The sequence below is a fragment of the Lepidochelys kempii genome, chromosome 10, assembly GCF_965140285.1.
Source record: "Lepidochelys kempii isolate rLepKem1 chromosome 10, rLepKem1.hap1, whole genome shotgun sequence".
Classification (NCBI taxonomy): Eukaryota; Metazoa; Chordata; order Testudines; family Cheloniidae; genus Lepidochelys; species Lepidochelys kempii.
The window spans coordinates 69,304,543-69,328,891 of NC_136389.1; the positions used below are offsets into that span (position 1 = coordinate 69,304,543).

A 24,349-nucleotide genomic window follows, 5' to 3' on the forward strand; every position below is an offset into this window, starting at 1 on the left:
ATGAAGAATATTTCATAACACCTACAGTAAAATCTAATTATAAATTTAGTCACATCACTTTGGTATGTTAATTACAGAGAAAGAAAAAACCCAGATAAATTCCACACAGCAGTACAAATTTAAAATACAATTATTTTACAACCTTATTAATATTATTATACATACATACCATTAACAGGTAGGTTAAATAGACAACAGGTCAGAAAAATTTATCATTACATATTGCAAAAGCAGCAATAACCTTTAAATGCTCTTAACTCAGCACAATTATCATATCAAATAAGTCATAAATATAATAAATCCCACCTCTACAGAAGAATTTTTTTCCTGTGACCAAAACCTTCTTGAAAGAAATTTTATCCGCATCTGAGAAACATCAGAAACCTCTGGGAAGAAATGCAACTGCATTGGTATTCTGCTCAGAAAATGTCATCACAGATCTGTTTACCTTAACTGTGGACCATGATTCAGCCAGCAACAACCATCTTGCATACTGATCAACTTATTTGCAGCAAAATTACTAACATTTTCTAAATTAACCACATAGATTCTGGAAAATAGTTAATACTTTTAAAATTTTAAACTTTTTAAAAATTTTAAAAATTAAGTATATAATATGGACACTATTTTGTTACATTTTTCATTCCAGCAAGATGCATTGTACTTTATGGAGCTTCTCCTGTTATTCTATTGTGCATAATATGACATATTCTATTACATACAATTATCAAAGGGACATTTGAGGGAAGTTTAAAGTAAGAGCTTTACCATCTTTAGGATTCACAGGTGAATGTTAATTGCATATGAAAAATGTAAAACAATGCAAGTACGTACGTAATTCTTAATGGATCTGTTTTTACAGCATGTTTGGCAGTATGCGCGGTCCTGGAACCTTAATAAGAGTGCAGGAGAGCTGGAGTATCATTAGCGTAGTTCAGCAGCATCAGGAAACCCCAAAGAGTCCCTGCCCCCAAAAAGCTTTAGGCTATTTTTTGGGGTACATCAATTTTTGTGTATTCAACTTGAGACATATCAATAGGGCCTGATTTTCAGAGGGTGGGTAGAGGGTGTCTCAAACTGGGCACCCAAAAATGGTGGTACCCAAAAATAACTAATCTCTTGTGAAAATCTTGGCCTACAATTGTAATTTATCAAGTGAAAGGATACTCCATTTTTGAGGCATGGATATGAAATACTACTTTTAAAATTAAAAACAAAACCCATATTATCAGATCATGAAGCTATTTACGTGGCAATTTCTGACCTTGGATAGGAACGTGCTATTCCAGCTGACTTCAATAAGTGTTATGGATATGTATCCGAGGGCAGAACCTGGCCCAATAAAAGCTCACTAATCTAGAATATTATAGGATACCAAATAAACAGTGTATCAGAGCCAAGTTCTACAATGAGAAACACAAACTTCACTTATGAAACAGCAATTTTAGATAAGAAACTGCTTTAATTGCTTCATAAAAGGACAGAGGAAGTTATAAATTTTATTATTCTACAACTATTACAGCAGACTGCCAAAAAACCATAAAAAATAATTATCTAACACTTAAAGTGTACATTAAGTAACTGTCCCAAAGGAAATTAAATATTTTAGTGCATTTTCAGAAAAGATGTTTGTAATGTAAACTGGGAAATTAGGTGCCAAATTTAATAAGATGGGTCTATGTGCAATTCTACACTTACATTAGCTCACACAATTTCCACAGTTGCACATACGTTTTTGTATGCAGCCTGAGGCCTCATTTTTCCCCACATTTGGCCCTAAAAATGCATCCTTTGTCTATGCAACAGTGACCTGTGCTAATAAACGTGCATACTGTAGGTTTCTCTAAGTGTACTACTTCTGCTTCCTGTGCAATTTGTAGCATGCTGTACTAAAGGCCATTCACAACTCTAAATAATTCTCTTTTCTAAACTGGGAACTATTTCTAATTTTTGTTTTAATTATAGTAATAGTCCAGAGTTTTCAAAACTACATAATTCAAGGCCAGGTCAATGCTAGAAACTTTTATCAATACAGTAACACTGGTTAAGTGTGTGATTTTTTGTAACACTTCTATACCAGCAAAAGCCCTACTGCAGACACAGTTAGACCAGCATAAAAGTGCCTCTAACCATGTAGCTTATTTCACTTGGGAACCTGATTTATACTGCCAAACATGCTCTAGTGCACCCCTGGCCCAAAAACACATTTTGCAGTGACAGTTTGATTCGGCCCACGGTAACAGCCATCAGTGCTGGTGACGAAATGAAAGGAGAGGGTGGTTTCTTTTCCCAGCTGATGAGTGAGAAACACCTGAGTAAACTGGGGAAGTTGCCAACCACAGAAGCTGAGCAGTATTACCAATGCCAGGAGTTTAAAAATCATGAGTCAGACCCCCCTCACCCACCTCCCACCAAAATAAATATGATCGTGTCCTAAAACTCATAGGATCTTTCAAAAGACTAAATCATGGTTTTGGGGGGCCATCTTCTGGTTTTTAAACTCCCTCTGTTCATCCCCAACATATCTGTGATGATTAAAGGCTGAACATTCAACCTTATTGCATACAAAATGTGCACACAAATATGTAGGCACCAGATTCTATAGGCTCCTGCTCCCTGGCTCCTCCCCACCTCCGCAGCGAATGGTTCATCGCTGATTCACCTTAATCGCTTCTTATTCCCATCCTTTTCTCCTCATTCCCATTTTTTTCATCCCTCTCTTCTTAGCATACTAACAGCTTCCAGCTTGGGAAAAGAGGCGCTTCTTGCATCACGCTCCAGCAGACACGTACAATGGGCATTGCCGACACCTTCCAACGAGCCACCCTCATGGTTAAAAGAGAATTTGCTTGGACTTCAATTGTTCAAAGGAGCAAAGGATAAAGAAGAATCCTTAGTGCTCTATTAACTTCAGTTCAACTGTGACACTAGACACAAGTGGAGGGTCTGGCCCCTGTTGTTTAAAAGATTCCATAAATTCCAGGGACAGATTTTCAAAGCCAATTTTGCAGCCTCTCTGCAAATTGGCCAGTGGTAAGAACCATGGGGTATGCCCCCAGAAGTCCCAGACATGGGGGAGTGCAGCATCAGTGAGGACACAGTAACTCGAGTAGAGCTACTCACACCTGGACTAGGCTAACCCAAGTGCTTAGACCCGCCTGATGCTGATTGCCCGAGATAACTCTGCATACTCTCAGTCTTAATTCTGAGTTTTGTTTTGTTTCCTGGAGAATGGGAGCAGTCCTTCAGAAAGGAGTGCAAAATGTGGATCACGGTTTTTGTACTTGGGTCGGAGCATAATGAAATTCAACAATCGAATAAGAGCCCAGGTTAGCTCTGCAGTGAAGACATACTCTGAGTGTCAAATATCTAGGCACAGTTACACTCACAAATGGGTAAATTGGATAGTCACATAGCTAACGGCCCAATCTGCATTCTCAAAAGTAAGGATTTAATGTGAAGTTCACTGGCCAATCTGCGGAGGCTTCAAAGTTGACATTGAAAATCTGTCCATGGAATTGATGGAATATCTAAACAGGGGCCAGACCCTCAACTTGGGCAAAGTGTCATAACTCAGCTGAAGTTAATAGAGCTATGATAATTTTCACCAGCTGAGGATCTAGGCCTAGGCCAGGGGTTCTCACAACAAATTTTTTGGTGGCCTCAAAGTGCGGCCACCAACTCTTGCTGGGGGGTTACGCTGACAATTTTTCTTAAAATACTTAATTTACTTTAGGAAAAAATATATATGCACAGACACATGTCCAAATTATTGTAATTTATTGAATCTGTGTTATTGAGTCTGCAAAAAAAAATAACATACAGCTGTCTCTCTTCTTTACTGGACCTAAACAGAATAGAAACAGAAATAAGGCGCTCTGCAGGTTATTGTCTTTTTTGTTGTTGTGTCTTTTCCTTTTTTTGGTTGCTTTTTTAAAAAAGACTTGCTAGCTAAAAAGTCTGCTGCTGAGAAAAGTGATATTAACAAACATACAAATATCACTTTTCACAGCAGCAGACTTACTCAGTCCTGGCAAGCCCGGGGACAAATTAAGTCTTGGATGGGGAGGTTGGTAGGAGGGAAGTGGGGGACAGGGGGAAATGCATAATGAGCCAGCGGAGGCAGCGGGAGCCAGGGACAACGGGGGGTGAGCCCCACTGCTAGGGGTTGGAGTCCCGGGGCCAGAGCCTGCTGCCTGCTACACCAGGGCTGGAGCCCAACTCTACATCCCTAGGAAGGTGGGGAACTCATTAGCTGCCTCTTCCTCCAGCATTTGAGTCTCCAGAGGGGGCAGGGTCCAACCCCTGCTGGTGGCCCTTGGGGAGGGACCACTGCTTTGTCCCCCCAATCACTGCCCAGGAGTCTGTGGCTGCAAGAAAAGCCCCTGGTGGCCGCATTTGAGATGCGCAGGCCTAGGCCCTCACATAGCACAGAATATATTGCCATACATAGGTACAACAGCAATCTCTAGGGATGCATATTTTAATTTGTCCTTGTTTTGTTGTTTAGACATTCAAGATCATTTGATCAATTTTCCCCCGTTTAATAAGTATTAATCAAATGATTCTCCATCACAAAATTAGGCTTCCCACACAAAGCAGCGTTTCCATTTAAAAGAAATTATCATTCTCCCTCCCCCTATGATATTTTGAATGTGCTTAAAATAACAACATAAGTATAAGCTGTGCGCAAGAACAGCAAGAAAAAGTTTCTCTAAAAATTTTTTTTCGTAAATTTTACACACTCTATTAGAACTAACAAATGCAATATAGGATTGTTCCATCATTCATGCAGCACCATATCTGTAGAATCTCAATTTTATATGTAATTACTTTATCTATTAACATACAAATTGAAGCAATGTAACATACATCCAAACTGTGCACATAAGCACAAAGAGGAAAACTAAGGAAGTGTAATGACTCTTCTTCAAACTTTCTCAAAGATAGATTGTGCTTAGTCCATTAACTCATCATTTAACGTTTTCATTTAGTTAGTTTGTTTAGTTTATTTTGGTTGGCATTCCACCAGAAATTCATGTACAGGAAATGTGTTTTCCTTTCTAAAATGGAACACTTAGTAGATGACATACAGCAAAACACCAGGAGGTAAAGTGGAAGTTGTAACACAAGAATATGTTAAAACTAGACATAATAATATTGCATTAGATTTTAAAAAATTACACACACACACACACACAGAGTCCAGGGGCCACCATTATTTATTACTTGAAAATGATGTGAGTGAGATTCTTGTCTCTGTTCCCACCAGTACACAAACAGCCTCAGTGGAGTTACTCTGGATTTATACTTGTATAATAGAGTTCAGAGTCTGTCGCAGTGTGAGCAAAAAAATTATCTTATTGTACTTTGCTGAGATCCAGACTGTGCCCAAATCCTGTCGCATTTTCCTCCACAACATTTCTAAGATCTGACATTTTCTGTCTAGATAGCAAAATTCTCATCTAGGCTCTCTATCTCCAGTCTTACCTGCTGTAATTACTTGTTCTCCTTCCCCAAATCCCACCTTACTGTCTTGTTACATCGCTCCACCCTATTATATCATGTTTGAGATGACCTATAGACTCTTCTGGGAAATTGTCTCTTTTTATCCATTTGGGAGGATGCCTAGCAAAAGTTTGGGCTTTGTAACAAATAAGCAATTATAACTGTTCAACACTTTATTATTCACTATTACAGACTATTTTTTTAATCCACCCATCTTTAAATTATTTATTAAAAATCAATACTTCACTATTAACTTCAGTGTCACCATCATCAATCTCTGTCCTTTAACTTTACATCTTGGTCAGTAATAATTACTTTGGTCAACCAAAGTCGATTTAGATCTCTACCAAAAGTCAATTTTTAATCATTAGAATCCAGAGCCATACGGTTCATACAAAAGATTCAGCTGTCAATTTCCAAGAATTATTTTACAGTTGCCTTTAGAATATTTATGGTGCTATATTAAGAAAAAAATAAGCCAGATCAATATTATTCAGCACTGTTCCAAAGTTTAAATCACAGCAAGATGGCAAAGCATCCCATTCTGAGAGGTGCTGAGTGCCCTCGATTTCTAACAACTTCATAAAGCATAATAAATAGTAGTAAACAGACAATGAATTAAAGTTAATGGATACTAAATCAACTTAAAATGTTGACTGGGATTGATTTTAACCAACTGCAGCAAGACACCAGTAACTCAGCCTTCCTGGGTAGCCAAACCTTTTCATTGCTCCCCCAAGCTGTTATCTCCACCCATCAAGATACCAAAGTCATATGAAAGTTTTATTCCATGATTGGAGATGCAGTAGGTTCACAATCCCTGCCCATACTTTCTGTTAAGCCAACTGCATACAGTACAAACTTGTTTTCAAAACATCCTGATCGTGGAGTCAGAACAATTTTTCTAATTTTAACTTTCAGCTGGAGAATACTGCCAGCAGATTTCTGCTGATAATTATTCATGTTTTTAAATGAATTTCCTTTCATCGTTCCTGGCCTCCAACTATAATTGCTTTGCATAAGCACCCTTGCAGTCCAGTTTTACTGTTACAAATGTTCACAGAAAGTATAGTAGACACCAAGTTTTAAATTTGGCTCAATCACTAATTCATTCTGACAACCAAAAGATATCACGTGACTTACTTCATCAAATAGAACAGAATACACATAGTGAATACTGAACGTCAAATACTCAGAGGTATGCATCCGATGAAGTGAGCTGTAGCTCACGAAAGCTTATGCTCAAATAAATTGGTTAGTCTCTAAGGTGCCACAAGTACTCCTTTTCTTTTTGCGAATACAGACTAACACGGCTGTTACTCTGAGAGAAATACTGGTAATCCATAAAGCTAAACCATTTTCAAAATTTCATCGAACAACTGAACATATTGTTTTGATGAAATCATAATCAATTTGCAACTGATCAAGCAAAAAATTTAATAATTCTACCACTTAAATTATTCATTGCAAATAACTTACTTGCATCTTTCAAATGATTTTGTAAACTTATTCATTGTATCTGCATAATAAAAAAATCATGTTGCAGTAGGGATGTACAACTTTTAAGTTTCATTCAGAATATCATGCTGGGTTTATCAAATACTTAATTATCAGTATATTTAGGGTATCACTGGGCATGCTTAGTTAACCAGTGTCTAACGTATTCAAAAGTTACTGTATCATTAAACAGTATTTTACTGACTGCACTCGTGTCTGCAATCCTGCTTGGTCAGCAAGTAAGGGATATTTATTTAATGTTATGATACTGAACTGACCTTTTGTGTGTTTTCAAATCCCTATTCATCATCATAAGTCAAACTGAAGAGAAAATTAAAGTGCAGTTGCCAGAAAAGTCACTCAGTAAAAATGACCATATGAGAGTTCCTTATTGAGTCTCTCCCCCTGATTTCCAGTTTGAGGTTCCTTAGTCTACAAAGATTTCCCACGCCCTTCCCCGCGCTTTAAACTCCAGTTCTGCAAACTCAGCCTGCGTTCAAGACATTAAGTTGTGTCCTTTTGCCCCCTACATCACCACCAGTAAATAAAGACCCTCTAATTAGCATTTTTTTCTATTAATGAAGCAAGAAGCAGAAAAGAATCCAGCACTGAAAAAAATGCTTTAAAATAAACATTAACACTATCCATTGAATTTATATAAACATTGAATTCTATCAAGCCTAGGTAAAGTCTAGTCTACAGGCTGCAGGAAAGGGCTGGGAACCAGGAAATCATGGGTTCAGATATGACTGATGCTTGGACAAGTCACCTAAAAAGAGTATTTCATTATTGCCCCAAAACTGCAGTCGCTGGCATTTAGCAGTGGATTCTTTCAGTCAGACATCTAACTGGAGATTCCAAAACACTCCATTCTACAAAATTAAGTGCTCTAACATCTCACGTATTGACTCTTTTCAGAGTCTTTGTCAGTCATTCAAAATTATCGCAAAAAGGTCGAAGTTTTCTGCAGTTGAAAAGATTTGGCCAAAGGAAGATTATGATTTTTCTGCCCTTTGCTGCGCCAGTGACATTTATTATGCTGTTAAGAATGCTAGTCTCTCCCCCTTGCTGTCTGAGTATCACACCCTTTATGTCTATGAGTAAAGAGGAACAAATAAAAACCCATCCGTTTTTGGAAGTTCCGAAGGTAATTGCAGGGGTGGGGTGGTTTGTTTGTTTGTTTTATTTTTAGATTGTAAAAATCTTTCATTCCAACTGGTGCCCCAAAGAGAACACTTTCAGAATAAGACATGACGGAGAGCTTTATAAGTAAATACACAACTCAGCCAGCCTTGTTATAGGAGAATCTCCGGGGAAATATTCGTTTTACCAAGAATTTGCTACAAATGTTGAGAATCTCAAATCCTGCTTAACTTCATCACAAAGAACTGTTTCTGAACATTTACTCTGATCTAAATTAAAATAAAGTAAATTAAAAGTAAGCTTTCCTATGTTTTCAGAAGGAGGTTGTTACCCTTAGAGACCACTATTACTGCATTTTCCAGAATTACAATCACAGGGTTTCACTAGCAATTTACCATCGGAACCACTAAGCAGACATTCTTTCCCTGACTTTTTAAACAACTGAAGATCTAAAATAATGGAAGATTAAGGGAACACGGAAAGAGAAATATTCAGATTAAACATTATGTCACGTTCACTAGAAGCTGATTGTTCCCAGAAGTACACAGACAGTCTGTAGATGCTTTGAACTTGGAAGTGAAGAATGTTATTGAATAAAATTTTCTACAAACAAGCTAGATGTTTATATACAAGCCTTGACAAAATTGAATTTTTCATATTTATATCTGGAAGAGCAGCAAGACAGCCTTTACATACGTAAACATGAAGGAAACATGAAATCACACCAAATGTCAGATTTGGCTATCAAGTTCTAGCTAACAGCAGAATTCTCCATAACTACATACCAAAGGACCTGTAGTTTTCAGCTATATTTTATAAGAAAGAGCCATGGGAAGAAAATTAAGTGCCAACACCAAGAAGAAAGACTGCTTGACATGGGACCCTTTTCAGTGTTCATTTTATTTATTTGTAAAGACAGACTAAATAGCCTATTTCAAGGAGCAATCTTCTACAGTTTATACATCACACAACCACACCAAACAGAGTGGTTTTCCTTCCTCTAGTAAGCCATCCCATGCTTTCCACAATAAAGATGAACAAACTCTTGAAAGACGTGTGTGCCCTTTTTCGGTTTTTTAAGTGTGCATGTATTTTAAGTATTATTGAACCACTTGGTAAAGTTGTGTGTGTGTGTTCAATATTTCACCCTCACTTTAAAATCTAATTGTAACAACCCAATAACAGGTTGGAATGCTTTCAAAAGCAGTGAGCAGCTGACGGAATGAGTAGGCAGAGAGCGAGTTGCAAAACACATATTAAAACTAGAAAAGACATGGGAGCTCTAGCAGTTTAGTAGCGAAGGATCACTGGTGGTGTTCCCTTGCCTAGGTGTATATTTTGTTAAGACAATTAAAGGATATGTGTTTTGCCTTATCACTAACATATCTAGCATACAGAGTGATGAATGTGAATATGTTAAATGTAACAACTAACGTCCCCAGAATGAAGGATACTTGTTGCTTCCAGAGTAGCAGCTTTTAGTTTTACACCTACATCTTTTCTCCCTAAGCTCCAGCAAAAAACCGATAACCAATGAAAGATACAATTGGTGTCATGCTTTCACGGTTGTGATTCAAACATCAATCCTGCAACTGAGCTATTGGTTAACTGTAAGTACTTGGAGAAGGAAAACTTGTAGAACTTAATAACATACATAGAAGGCTAGCAAAGACTATTCAGAACAGACATGGATGGCTGAGTTTTGTTTGTGCCCTGAGCAACATTTCATGGTCTGGGAAGGATTCAGATGAGTTCACGTGTGAAAAGCAACACTGGTTTCCACATAGGAAAGATTCTAATCACTCTAAATATTAGCATGCTGTGGAAAAGGCTTCTTCATCTTATTGCTGAATATGGTTGAAACTATAAATAATTTTTATATCAATAATTTTGTTCTATCACTTTGGAAAAAAATGGATACACTGTTTGTTCCAGGTCCAGACTCTCTGACATCTCTCCCTTAAAAGTAAAGTTCAGCTTTGAAACTTCTCCACATCAACACCACCATTTATGTTGGTATAACTTATGTCACTTATGTCAGTGACATTTGTGAATAAGCCAACCCCCCCACATGATGTAAGTTATACCGACTTAAGCACTGGTGTGGACAGCGCCATGTCAGTGGGAAAGCTTCTCCTGCCACAGCTGCCAACGGTCATTGGAGATGGATTATTTAAGTCAACAGGAGAGCTCTCTCCCATCAGCTTAGAGCGGCTACACAAGAGAGTTTACAGCAGCGCTGCCTTAGACTACTATTTGTATTACTGTCATACCTAAAGGGCTCAACCAAAACAGGGTCCCACTAGGCTAAATTCTGTACCAGTGTAATGGGTTTGGAGAAGGCAATATGGTAACATCAGGTATAGCATTTCTTTCCCTTTTTTGTACCTCAGCTTACCTTTCTGCTGTGATAGAGACCAGAGCTAGGTCTGTTCAGGACTTCCATATAATGCAGAGTTAATCTGATAAAAGGAGAGTGGCACACAATCTCTAAAGAAAAATGTTCACTAAATCTATCTATATGAATACACTACAGTTCAGGGACTGGCAACCTTTGGCACGTGGCCCGCCACGGTAAGCACCCTGTTGGGCTGGGCCGGTTTGTTTACCTGCCACGTCCGCAGGTTCAGCCAATCGCGCCTCCCACTGGCCCCGGTTCACCGCTCCAGGCCAGTGCGGGTGGTGGGAAGCGGCGCAGGCCAAAGGTTGCTAATTGCTGTTATAGTTTATGACCCTTGAAACAACTGTGAATACTTTCAACACCAACTCTTTCAGTATTTCCTTCTCCCCTCAAACTATTAATACTTGTTACAATCAAGTTCAAATGCAAACTATAATTATGCACATGCATACATACATACATTCCCCCAGGACTCTTCTCTGGGAGGATTTACCCTTCTCAGTCTTGGCGGAATGGGGTCCTAACTCTCTGTAGGGCATGCAAACTCCTTAATGTCTGGGAAACTCAGATCCAACAACATCCTCTGAATTTTTCAAAATTATAGTATGTTTTCTCTACCATCACAAAACTGCGTCAATTTCAAAACCATTTCCATTTTTCATGCGCCAGTTGCAGAAGACTTAAAGGAGGGAACTATATTTCTTGATCTTAATGGGTTCTGAAACAACAAAGGCACACTCAAGGAATGAAAACTCAAAATTCAGCTGAGTTCATCTCATGTACATTTGCATGACTGGGATTTTAACAATGTCAAGGTGCAGCACTGCAAGTTACATGACTGTAAAATGAAATCCTGTATTTATTTGTTTTTCAGCTGAATGTTACAAATGGCAGCTGAAATGATAAAACAAAGAAAAAGGAAGTTAATTGGTTCTCATTATTAAAGCAAACTGAGATATCACTCAGAGTTCTCATATCGATACATTTTATATTAATCTCTCTCTCTCTTGCTATTACCATCACCACCACATGAGCAGTTGGGGGGGGGGGGGGAAGGAGAGACAAAAGGCACTGAGGGTGAAGAAAAGCAGCTCTGTTTTGCTCCTACCTAGCACCTTTAACTTTGCCCATGTTTAGTCATTTGTACCCAGGATCCACCATTAAAAGCATGTGCCTCTACTATTTAAGCTAAAAGAGAAAAACTCAACAGCTGGTAGCAGTAATAGGCTATTATACTCTATGTCACCTAGCCACTAGAGCAGGCCACAGTACACTTGGCTAATGTGTTACACACCTCCTGACACTCTATACTAACTTAGAATACAAGTTCTGTTACTATAACACTTAATACTTTTAATAGCTCCTCCAAAAGTGTTGAACAGGTGTCCCCTGTACAGAGAAGCTATAATTCTATATTAGCTATTACTGTACATTGCCCAACACACATCTCTTTATTACAAAATGTTAGCGTATTCAAACAATTGGGCTGAACAGTGCTAATCTGTTGCTGAACAGTGCTAATTAGCTGAACAGTGCTAATCTGGGGCACATTCTCACAGCACCCAAAAGTCCCATGAAAGTCAGTGTAAGTTAGGGGTACGGAATCTAGTTTCCTATTGTCCACCTCAGTAGTTGCCATAGAACTCATGGAACATTTTCAAGGCGACACAGTCGGTCAAGAAATTTCAAGCACCATCACAAAGGTGCTCTCAAAAGTGAACTTTGTAAAACAACATCTTGGTGTCCAGGTTTACTGACTGTCAGCAGCACTCATCAGGCTGAAATTTATTTTCCTGGCCAGTCATACGGGTCAGCATCCACTGACTTCTGTGGTTACGGTTACATGTGTTACTGCTTAGTGTTTAGGAACTTAGACATTTTCCATTTCAAAACAAGATTTTTCTAGCTGACAGCACTTTAAGCTAAACCTGCTTTCTGACAATTAAGCAGTATTCTCACATTACCACCAATAACAAAGATCCTGTAGCATGCATGAAACAAAATAAAATCCAGCTCTTATTTCCACAGCTGTATCGGCTCTGCAGTGCTGAGAGGAGTAAAACTTGTTTTTGTCAGTAAACAAAACAAATGTGACTCAGAGGACACAAAGAGTACAGTTACAAGCAGTAGCTAAATGCCATTTTTATAGCTACTTTCATGACTGTAACCACTTTCCAGTGGTTACTGTTACATGCAGCAGCTAGTCAGTGGACTATACTGACCTCTGCCATGTGACAATGGTATGAGCTTTGTAACCCAGACTCATGTCAGGTGATTGGGGATAGAAAACAAAATACCAGTCTCTTACCAGCCTTCCTGTGTGCCACGACTTTATTACACTGCCCCTCTTCAGGATGGGGGTGTTGTACTGGATCACATAGTCAATGATATTTCACCCAGTTATTATTTCTTCTTATTTTATATTGCCATAATATCTGGAGGCCCTAATCCCAATTGTCATATGATCCGATCGTAAGAAGTTACTTTACTTCTCCCTGCATCCTGAAACAATTTGACCCTGATTTTTAAATATGGCCAGACCTCAGCCTCTGATTTTGCACCCAGATACAACAGTGGGTGCAACTTTACAAGCATACAGCACTACAAGTCCATTTTACTGCACTCAGACAGCTACCAATCTACCTAGACGGTAATATATCTAGGTGGTATAAAATGCACATGTAATTATTTGTGCCCCAAAACTGTGTTCCTAATTATTTCTGAGATCAAAATTGGATGCCATTTTTCGTCAACAGATTTTTCATTTATTGTCTATCCAATAGAAAGGGATTCTGGTTTTTTATCCTCCATAATACAACAGTGCAGTATTTTAGGCCTTTGCAGCATCTGTCATTTGTTGGCATGTCTCTTCCCATAAACTATTTGCATGTAACTGACAGTCAAAATCTACAGATACATTTTGAGTCTGCCCGTAAGCAAATATTACTGGTAAAGTGTAAAGGAACATTTAAACAAGCACATATACCAATAGCAAAGAAAAACAGACAAATTATAGGGTAATTAACATACAAATGACGATCCAGTTGTTAATTACTATCTGTTCCAGGCGTTCTGTATGAGCAACTTACCTTAAAAGCCTTACAATATGTATACAAGTAGAGTCAGCAATTAAACACTTCAACTCTCCTCTGGCTTTATTAGAGAAAGATGACAACTTCTGCATATGATTTTATTTGTTAGATGTGTTTGAAGTTTAGCTGAGGGAAGGACTGGCAGCACAAATCTGTAATTTAAAGTGCAAAGTTGTGACCTGTCCTTGAGCAAAACAGCAAAATGTATGTGTTCATGGAGTGCACATCTAACTTAATAGACGTTCCCAATCTTGAGCCAACTAATAAAAATAATACTCTGCACTTAAACAGTGCTTTCCATGGAAGGCAGTGTGGTTAGTGATTAGAACAAGAAAGCCTCACCTTCCCTTAGGGAAGGCTGCTGGCTCTACCTACTGAATAACTATGGGACTTTCTTAAATGCTGTCTTAGCACTTGAGAGAAGCAACAGTACAAAACTAGAATTTGTTTAAACAACAGTAATTGAGAAGCAAGAATGCTGCTGAGCCCAGTGCCAGAGTTAACTCTGACAGAGTGGCTGTACCAGATGGAAAGGAAATTGAGTAGTGAGGAGGAAAGTGAGACAAGAAGGAGAATGATCTGAACAAAAAGGCCAGGGGAACAGAAAAGAAAAGAAAGGGAAAAAGCAGACGAAAGAGAAGGAAGATGGGATTGCAGAAATAGGTTAATAAAAGGAGACCTTCCTAGACCTCCGGAATATGAAAACGTTTCAGCAGTACTAGATCTAGACCTACTTACAATGCAAAGGATTTTCCTTTGTATGCACTTTCTTTCTCAAAGAAACACTGGTTTCTCCTGGATTCAAAAAGGAGCTCGTAGATACCTGGAGATTATCTTTCAATGTATAATCTGAATACTGGCTGCCTTCAGCAATCCACACAGCTAGGAAACCCCTTCGTAATGATACTCTAATAGGTGGATCCTCTGCTGATGTAATTTACCCCAATTTCCACTGAGGATCTGGCCTTACAAGTCCCTGTTGATATTTAGAAGCAGACATTCCATTTGTTATAGATTGCTAGTCTGCTAGCTTTTCTAGTGTAATTTGTTGCACTTACATTTATTATTAGGAAAAAGAAAACAATTCCAAACTGCATAAGCAACACTGCACTGAGGACAAGGAGAATAGAACATATAGTGAGAGATAGGACCTGCACCACCGAGCATACAATCTAAATAAAAATTTAAAAAGATAGACAAAGAGGGAGAAAAAGGGAGTCACTTTACAGAGGTACAGAAAGATTCACTGACTTGCCAAGGGTCAGACAGGAAATCTTCCACAGAGCCAGGAATTAAACCCAGATCACCTAAGTTCCAGTCCAGTGACTTAAATACAAGATCGTCATTTCTCACCTTACTAGCATTGATTTTATTAGCATGCTAATTTTCATAAATTAGTGCTGAATTTATGTATTTACTATGCTCTTCACTTTGTAATTATTTAAATCTAAAAAGTTACCCACTACCACACACACCTTATCTTCACAAACCATTAAAGTAAAAAACGAGTTGAATTTGTCTTCATCATGACAAATAATGCCAGATCTGTCCTCCTAGCAACTGGCTACATCAATAACCTTATTTTGCATGTGACTGTTTTAGAACGACTGTTGTTCTTCCTTTTCTACCCAAACCTTACAATATTTTTCTTACTGAAATGAAAAATCAGCAATATCGTCTCTACAGCAAAAGTGTCTTTTTTATTAAGTGTAGTGAAACATTAAAGCTTGAAGCATCATTTGAAACTAACCATACTATTTTTCATTTGCATATTCAAACATATCCAAGATCAAAATTATATTCTGAAATTCATCACTGACTTTAATTTAGAAATATCAGAAAAATATATGCTTTTAATATAAGTTATTACTTTGCAGACAGTTTTAAAATTAAACTGCATCACAGAATTGAGTCAAGAGATGCTGAAATAATACATTGTACTATGACTGAATTAAGAACCAATTGAGTAGTAGGAAAGCTATGAATATCACAGGAGAAAAATATCTTCAGTTTAACTAAGCCTGATATTAGCTAATGCATGCTGAGGATAAGGATCTCTGTTTTAACATTATCTTGGACACAATTTCTTTGCATCCCACATACTTTTAAAGCCCATTACAGTCTCCATCACTATAACACTCTGTTTATTCCCAAGGATGTTGTTAAATTGCTTTTGGAGTTTACTGACTAGTCTACACTACAGTCAGAGCAAAGGTGTTACTACTGTAGCAATAAAGTAGAGAGGTTCCAGGGCTTAAGTTCAAAGGTATTATATAGACTCAAAGATTTCTGAAGCCTAATACACTGGAGTAGGTTAAGCAAAAAAAGAAAAAAAAAATCAACAATTTTTAAAGGCAAAATTAATGCTCATAAAAGATGCCAGACGGACAGCTTAAAAAAAAATCAACAGCCTCTGTACATCTACAGAAGAGGCAACAGCAGTAGATCAAAATCTAATGGATCATTAGGAGGGCTAATAATGAGATAGGATATATTATTTATCTCCATTTTATAGAGTAGGAATCAGAGGGTAAGTTGCCAAATGTCACACTCAATAAGCTATTGGCAGGAACAGAACCCAGATCTCCTGATACCCAGTCCAGTGCTTTAATCCCAAGTCCAGTCTTCCTCACTTTCAACACAGAACAGGTAAAACACTTATGTGGGTGACGTAATACTTTATTCACCACAGTTTCAGTCCTTGGCCTCTCTGCTGAGAATTCCAGTAACAGAGCTGGAGGGCTTGTCTAGACAAAGAGCGTGCAGCTCTGGGATGTCAATCTATCCAGCACTAGCCTGCCATGCACTAACTGAAGTGGACCAGGCTGCTCTGCACTAAAAGCTCCCAAGTGTGCTTTGAGCTACCCCACTTTGAGCATCAAGCACACACAAAGTTTTAGTGCTGAAAGTCCACATGGACAGCACAGCGGGGGGGGAGGGGGAGGTGGAAGGGATGATCCCTGGTACTCTGGCTGCTCCCCCTTCCTGCAGTGCAGCTACTTGGTCCCCACTCTACTCTCCCCCCACCCCCTCCCAGGGGCTGCGTTTGCACAGACGCCCAGGCTGTGTGCACTGTCAGGGTGATGAGTGGGAGCTAGCCTCAAAACTTCCCTGCAGCCTCCCGGAGATCCCTTATCCCTACTTCCCTGGGGGGTGCTGAAACACACTGCACCCCAAGCCCTGGGGATGCACTTCCCTGCTCCACAGCCAGCAGCAGCTAGGCGTGCGTGCTTCCTCTGATACCTTCATTTTATGATAAACTTCAAAACAAACAGACAAAAATAAATAAAAACCCAGCCAGACCAAAACACCTTAATTGAACATCCTGTTTAAAATATTAAGAACTGCAAAGTTTCATTTTAAGAGTTTGACAGCCCTGCCCCCTGATGTCCTAATTAGCCTCAGAAAAGGTGCACGTGGACATTTTCCTGCCACTGTGACTCAGCCTAGAGGTGGAGATCCCCAACTCTCAGATTAGATGATAGTTCAGTATAAAGCCTTCTCAAACTACAGTCATTCTAAGGAGACAGCCACCAAAGGAGCTAATTATGTGGTTTATGTACTCATGTGCTCCTTATGGCACCTGAGTCCCATCAAGAGCACTGCCACAGTTAGGAAACAAGGTGGGCAATAGAGTTTTCCCCACAGTGCACCACATTCCTAGGGCTAGAGGGTCGACATGAGGGAGGGGGGTGCTTTAGGCACTTTGAGATGCATTTACTTTGACTCAGATCTGTGCAGTGCAGTGCAGCGTGGACCCCAGAGACCTAGGTTCGAGCACGGGTCAGAAAATTCTTAAGTTGGGTTAAAATGCAATGTAGATGCTCAAGCCCAAGGTTCCCCAACATGGGTCAGCTGACTTGAGTCCCATTAACCCTAGGCTTACATGGCTGCGTAGACATACTCTTAGTTCATGGCAGGCTAGTGCAAGGTAGATTTACACCCCAGCATGCCATGCACTAACCTTCTGTCTAGACAAGCCCTTAGTGTTGACAACTCTCACAATTTTAATCATGAGTCTCATGATATTTGATGTTTTACTTGGAGCCCCAGCTCCTGGAAACAAGTGATTACACGAGAAACTGAGCTTTTTAAAAAAATAAATCATATTTAAGATTCTAGCCCTCATGGTTGAAAAGAAATTCAAAACATAACTCAGGTGTACCCTAAAGGATCAAAAACCAGAAGGCAAATAAAAAAAACCCCTCACATTATTATGTATTTATTTTTAATTTTATTATTTTAAGTCAATCTCGTGATGGGGGGCGGGGTGCCTGACTCATGAAGTTTTGAAAATTTATAAGGGGTAATATTGTGGTGCTAGCCTTGGTGGTGGCTTTGTACCATGGACATTTCGGCTCAGACCCTCAAAATGTACTGATTTCAAGCCACTAGGAATTGGCTTACTCAACACATTTCACACAGGATGACAAACAGGTTACAGCTTTCAGTCTCTACCAAACTGAGCTAGACTGGAACTGCAACTGAAATCTCCCGCGTGATCCAGGCCTCACTCCATCTCCAGAAAAAGCAAACATTGCATTACATAATTTACATTTTCACAGTATCTTGGCTGACAGCAAACATCAGTAGAACAGGAATTTAACTTCTGGTTAATTAGCAAAATTTTATTTGAAAGTAACAATGTGGACAAGCCAGTATACCAAAAACGTATACATTTAAAAAAGACCCAACAGATGCAGCACCAAGTTCAAACGTCACAGCAAGCACCATTTTATGAAAAGCCTGCTTCACTGCCACAATTTTTGGTTCTTAGGTCCCATTTAGCTTGTCTTCGTTTAATAAGCCAATCATATTTTAGCAGGAAATAAATTATCTTTCATTCTTCGTGACAATGCAGAAGAGCTTCCCACACACCTGCAGCCTGTTTCACAGCTTTAGATACTTCAGTTAGTCATCCAGACCATGACAAGCCAACAAAACACCTATAAGATAGGACCAGTTTTCCCTCTCCCATGGTAAAACCTGCAGGAGGGGGGGAAAAAAAAAAAACCTGAGGTTTCAGAGTAACAGCCGTGTTAGTCTGTCTTTGCAAAAAGAAAAGGAGTACTTGTGGCACCTTAGAGACAAGTATTCCTTTTCTTTTTGCAAAAACCTGAGGATCCCCTAATGAAATTTCCCCCACATTGTTCTGTCAGTGGGGTGTATAGTTACACAGAGAAATACAGATAGCAGAATGAGCAGGTCTGGCTCCCAAGCTTCACAGGGTATGTCTACACTGCAATTAGACACCCAGGGCTGGCCTGTGTCAGATGACTTGGGCTCATGGGGTCCAGCTGCAGGGCCGCTTAATTGCAGTGTAACTGTTCCAGCTCAGGCTGCAGCCCGAGCTCTGGGACCCTCCCACCTCACAGGGTCCTAGAGTCTGAGCTCCAGCCCGAGCCTGGACATCTACACTGAAATTAAGCAGCGCCAGAGCCCCAACCCAAGTCAGCTGGCATGATCCAGCCAGAAGTTTTTAATTGCCATGTAGACATACCCACAGAGCGTCCCTGGACAGTTAGTCCCATTCGAACTATAATCAAGGTTTCTTGGCCGCTGCTAATTCCAGCTGTGATACTGACAAGCCAGCTCAGGTTACGGCAATAGGCAAATTCGCTTGTGTGTGAATAGCAAAGAAATGTTAAGCATAGTAATTCACTCGAGTGTTAATTTAGTTCAAAGAAAATGTGACTCATATTGTCTTCACTTATCTATAACCTGTTGAATGCTATCACATTACCTTATGTATATCCATGTACTGAATTAACCGTAGATCAAACGTTTATGTTAGTATTAAGATGAGAATTTACTTGACATGTAAACTTCATGAAAACTAGTGGAATGTTAGTTGTATTGTTCTCACTTATCTGTTCCTCTTAATGGCAGGCATTTGCATGATGTATATCCTTGTAACTAAATAACCCTTAAATGCAGATGAAGCCTTGGGGGATGCAAATAAAGAAGAGGCTAACTTCAAAGCAAGTGGCCATTGGTGTAATAACTGGAGGTCAAAGATTCAAGATACATTCCTCCCTCACCGTCAACAAGGAAACCCACACATTGGTAAAAGCACTGACAGCTTGCTTTCTGTGTGGAAACACTACAAATATGGAGTCAGGGAACGATCCTGCATCCTGTTGTTTGGACACTCACAGGGAAGCATTCCAGATGCAAGACAGAGATTCCCAAAGTTATTTTGCATAATTCTGAAAGACTTATGGAAAACCAGCAGATTACCACAGCTCTGCAATTATTTTGGACGTACAATACCTGTTAATGTATTTTACTTGCTTTAACCTCTCCATAATTCATTTTCTTAGCTACTAAACCGTTAGTTAGTTAATTAGAGAAATTGGCTGCCTGCGCTGTCTTTGGTGTGAGATCGAGAGTATCCACTGAGCTGGAGTAAGTGACTAACCCTTTGGGGCTGTGAGTAACCTAATGCAACGTGATATTTGGTATAGCAACCAGTATCACAAAGTCCAGTTTGTCAGGGTGGCAAGGTAGGCTAGAAACCTGAGGGGACTGTTTGTGACTCCATGGTAAGACTAATACAGTGATCCAAGAGGGCACACTTGTTACTGGCTTGGTGAAATCTAATCATTGAATATGCCACCAGTTTGGATGTCTGTCCTATTTTCTGACAGTTTAACGTGAGATTGGCATTCACAGTTGTGAGCCACTCCAGACACCATGACACCAGCACCTTCCTTAAGGGGGGTTCCCCACTACAAAAAAAAAGACCACATAAAAGCAAATATAGTGGCAGGCTGTATTCCTTTCCCAGATATCTTCTGTGGAAGAAGATCACACTCTGCATGGACACAAGGTTCTGTACTATTAGATCCCAATGTAGATTCCTGGCTAAGATCACATTTAAAAGTCAGATGTATCTATTATTACAGAACACCGAATGTTTCCTTTTCTGATGTTACATTCCCCATATCATGGTAATTTTCTTCCACTAAGCTAGAATTTGACTAATCTACAGCTACCATATAATATGTGTGGTGTAATGTCCTGCCTAAATTATCAGCTGTTATGAGAATAAAAAGCTATTCAAATTAGAAATTAGAATGATTAAAGGCTCTTAAATTAATGGCTCTATTGTCCTTCCATAACACAATGAGCCAGGTCATCAACTGGTCTATATTGGCACAGCTACCACTGATGTCAATGGAGCTGCCACCAATTTACACCACCTAAGGATCTGGCTCCAAACAAATACAGCCATAAAATCCTACCACTAAGGCTACCATAACACACTGCCAAATTTGCAATGGCTTTCATTTCAGTTTGTCTGCACTGCTTGGCAGTATACCTATAAACACATTTATTCTCTGTGGCTTGTATTATGTTACGGCTACAGTGGAAACCTTGGTAGCTCAAACATGGTGCTACAGCTCACTATCTTTGTGCCTCTAAAAAGACTTACTAGTCACAACCGTAACTTTCACACACTGAGAATTTGGGGGTGTAGTTTACAACGGGTGGCTGGTAAATGTGCCCCTCAGCTCAGGAGGTCTGTGCTTAGCTCATGAGTGAAAAGATGTCTGTCATCTCAGCATCATCAGTGGGGCATATTGGTTCATGTCACAAAACCACCACACAATTCTTCACACTTCAGGATGGCTGGCAGCCTCTGCTTAGGCAAATTAAATTTGATAGGTAATTGTAAACCTTCCTGGGAAGCAACGTACACCTTCATTATGTTTGCCTCCTGCCTGTCTCATTCCTAAAAATTAAATCCAGAATGCGTCCCAAAATGAACAAAGTATATTTCAAATTCCTATAGGTAACCATTAGTCACAGCATAGAGGTACAACACAAGGATCTCTACACCTATTATGGCCTACCTTGTGGCTACATAGGGTATGTATGTTAAGACAGGGCAGCCTCTCAGGCCTGACTCCACATCTACATGCCCCAGGAAACTTTGTGATCGTCACAGATAGGTCAGCATGGAGAGTATTGAAGAGGGAGCGGCCAAATATGCAGTAGCCCCAGCAAATGGTACAAGTAGCACGGAGAAGCTGTGGTCCCTATTATACTATGTAGCCTGATACAGTGGCTAGGAGGCAGGATGCAATCTTGCACCCTTGACCCTAAATTGGGGAAGGTGGATTTCAACTGCTCATTCTACTTCAGTTCACATACGCTAAAGCTCATTTACTCTGACTCTGTGTGGGTGAAGTGAATTTCACCTTTAACACATATGATATTGTAGGTTGGGAGCTAAATAACATTCACTTAATAACCTTTCATCAAATATTGATTTTCACTGACTATTTTCACTGGAATTCTGAAATTAAAAATTAATCTTAAGGAGTAAGGGCCTCAGTCTACTCTACTAACACATGAAACCAAACACTCACTGAGCCAAATTCATTGCTCACATAATTCCACTGAATTCAGTGTGAATATACACATGAATAAGAGTAGCATTCAGTCACAAGAATATGGACCAAATTCTTCCATTGTTAATCAAGCAGAACTCTTATTGTTTCCAACGAGTGTTTAACTAGATCACATTGAAGACGCAAGAATTTGGCCATATATTATTAAACTATCAAAAACTAGAATCACAACACTATATTTTTGTAAGCCTGCCACTCATTTGCTTGGAGCCCAATAGAATTTCAACTGCCCCATTACAATTTAGTTAAGGATTTTTTTAATTAAGCAAAGCACGCTTTTATAATATGCACACCGACACTTTGCATCCTGTATTAAAGCAATTTTGAGCATTCATTTAAACAATGCTGCGGGAAGGGCAGCCAGCACATCCCTCGGCCTGCGCCACTTACCCCAGCCCCCATTGGCCTGGGACGGCCGAACCTGCAGACGCTGCAGGTAAACAAACCGGCCCAGCCCACCAGCAGCTTTCCCTGGAGGGCCGCGTGCCAAAGGTTGCCGATCCCTGATCTACAGTAATGCTCCTAAGAATGAGCCCCACAAAAATCCAACACAGGAGATGTTTCTGAGTTCCTTCTATTGATAAAAACGGTTAAGAAATGTATGGCTACACTTGCACAGGAAAAAACAAACATACAAAAAAACCCACCCTCACACAAAAACCACCCACCACACACATTGGCCAAAATGTATGTCTTCAATATTTTGACTCCAAGCAAAAGTTTTACAGCTCAGTAATACATTCACCCTCCCAACTTCCCCCCCCCCCCCCTCTATATATAAAAACAGTAGAAATTCTGATATCCTTATCTATAGTATGGCTAAGGAAGGGCTGTTCAACAACACACAGTATTGCTCTTACATTGCATCTCATGTGAAATTCACTCATTTTGTATTACTCAAACCTATTTTCTCCTTATAACCCCATATTCTCTCTTTCCCCCCCAATTTGATTGTTTATGTTTATGTAGAATTTTGTCACCATTTACCCAAGAAAGTCAATGTAAGCATTCTGAGTTAGCTCTAGGTAGATGGGTTACTGGAAACTAACAAGATTCTCTTTAGAGGTACACAGTGCTGTATAGGAACCTCTATTTGTGAACCCCAAAACATTTTGAATGCAGGCAAGAACCCCTTTGAAAATCTTAAGACATAGTCTGGGGACCCCCTGGGGGCCACAGGTTGAGAGAACCACTGGTCTCGGAAACACTTTGGCTCAATGTTATTTTATGATCAAAATTAAAGGAGTGAAAATGGCTCTGTGCCTGAAACAGGCTCTGTTACATCCCTGAACTTTCCACCATTGTTATCCAGCAACAGTGAGCTCTTTTTTACAATTCTAGAGAGATAAGTGATCTCTCTCTCCATCCAGGGGAGTGACCTTGGAACCATATAAAACTCTGGAAACTTAGGGCCAAACGTATCCCTGGCCTTATTCCAAGTAAGTGAATGGCGATACACCCAGCGGAGAATTGGGTCCAAGAAGATGCCCACACGGGACCACACAGAAAGCTGGCCCTGCGCTGTTGGATCCCAGGCGAGAAGGGGGCGTGGGAGAGATGCTGAACCTCGGGACCTGGGATGGCTGGTCAGTGGTTACTCCTCCCCACATGACAATACGCCGCTCTCTTCCCTACCCCTGCGCGGCCGCTGCCCTCTCGGCGAACAACCCGCCCACCTAGCCCTGGGCAACGGGGGGCACCGCGCATCGGTAGCGCTCGGGCTCGGTGACAGCGGCCAGGCTGCTCCTCCTTCCCCCGAGTCCCTCTCCCAGCCCAGGGCCCGGCCAGGCTGCACCCGCGTCTGTGCGGGGCCGGGGGCGGGCGGAGGGGCCGCGGGGGCGGGCGGGGGGTGGCGCCGATGTCCTGCCGGGCAGGGGGCGGCCGCCGCTACTCACCGGGAGGGTTTACAGCCGCCGGCGTTGCCATCTTGTCTCGGAGGCGAATTAAGATAAATGCAAGCGGGGAGGGGGGGCGCAGATGGGGGGGGGCGATGCTCTAGGCAGCCCGGCCCGGCGCGGGAGGAGGAGGAGGAGCGAGCCCCGGGGCTGCCAGCCACACAAAGGGCCGGACGCGCAGCGCCCCGGGGACGGGGCGGCTCCTTGTTGCCTTGGCGCTCCGACTCCCTGCGCAAAGCGGACCTTGCAAGATGTCTGATGCTCCCGCTTCGCTTCTGCTCATGCTCCAACGCCCCGGGCGGCCGTAGCGAGCATGTGCCGGCCGCCCCGCACATGGGCGTTGGGACGGGGAAGCCGCTGCCCTCTGCCTGGGCCCCCGAGCCTGGCTCGCTC

At 40.6% G+C, this 24,349-nt stretch overlaps 1 protein-coding gene across 4 annotated transcripts in view; it reads right to left on the reverse strand.

Moving 5' to 3' along the window:
* The window catches only part of ARNT2 (aryl hydrocarbon receptor nuclear translocator 2), a 132,920-nt gene extending 108,784 nt beyond the window's left edge, over positions 1 to 24,136 (reverse strand). For 3 of the 4 annotated variants that reach the window (XM_073304107.2, XM_073304110.1, XM_073304109.2), the window contains exon 1: positions 23,957 to 24,136. In XM_073304107.2, the coding sequence (XP_073160208.1) occupies positions 23,957 to 23,987 (31 nt within the window). In that variant the 5' untranslated portion in view covers positions 23,988 to 24,136. Of the gene's footprint in view, positions 1 to 10,546; positions 10,619 to 23,956 lie in introns of those variants that run through there. The other variant, XM_073304108.2, reaches the window with a different exon arrangement.
* Between the last annotated feature and the right edge of the window lie 213 nt (positions 24,137 to 24,349).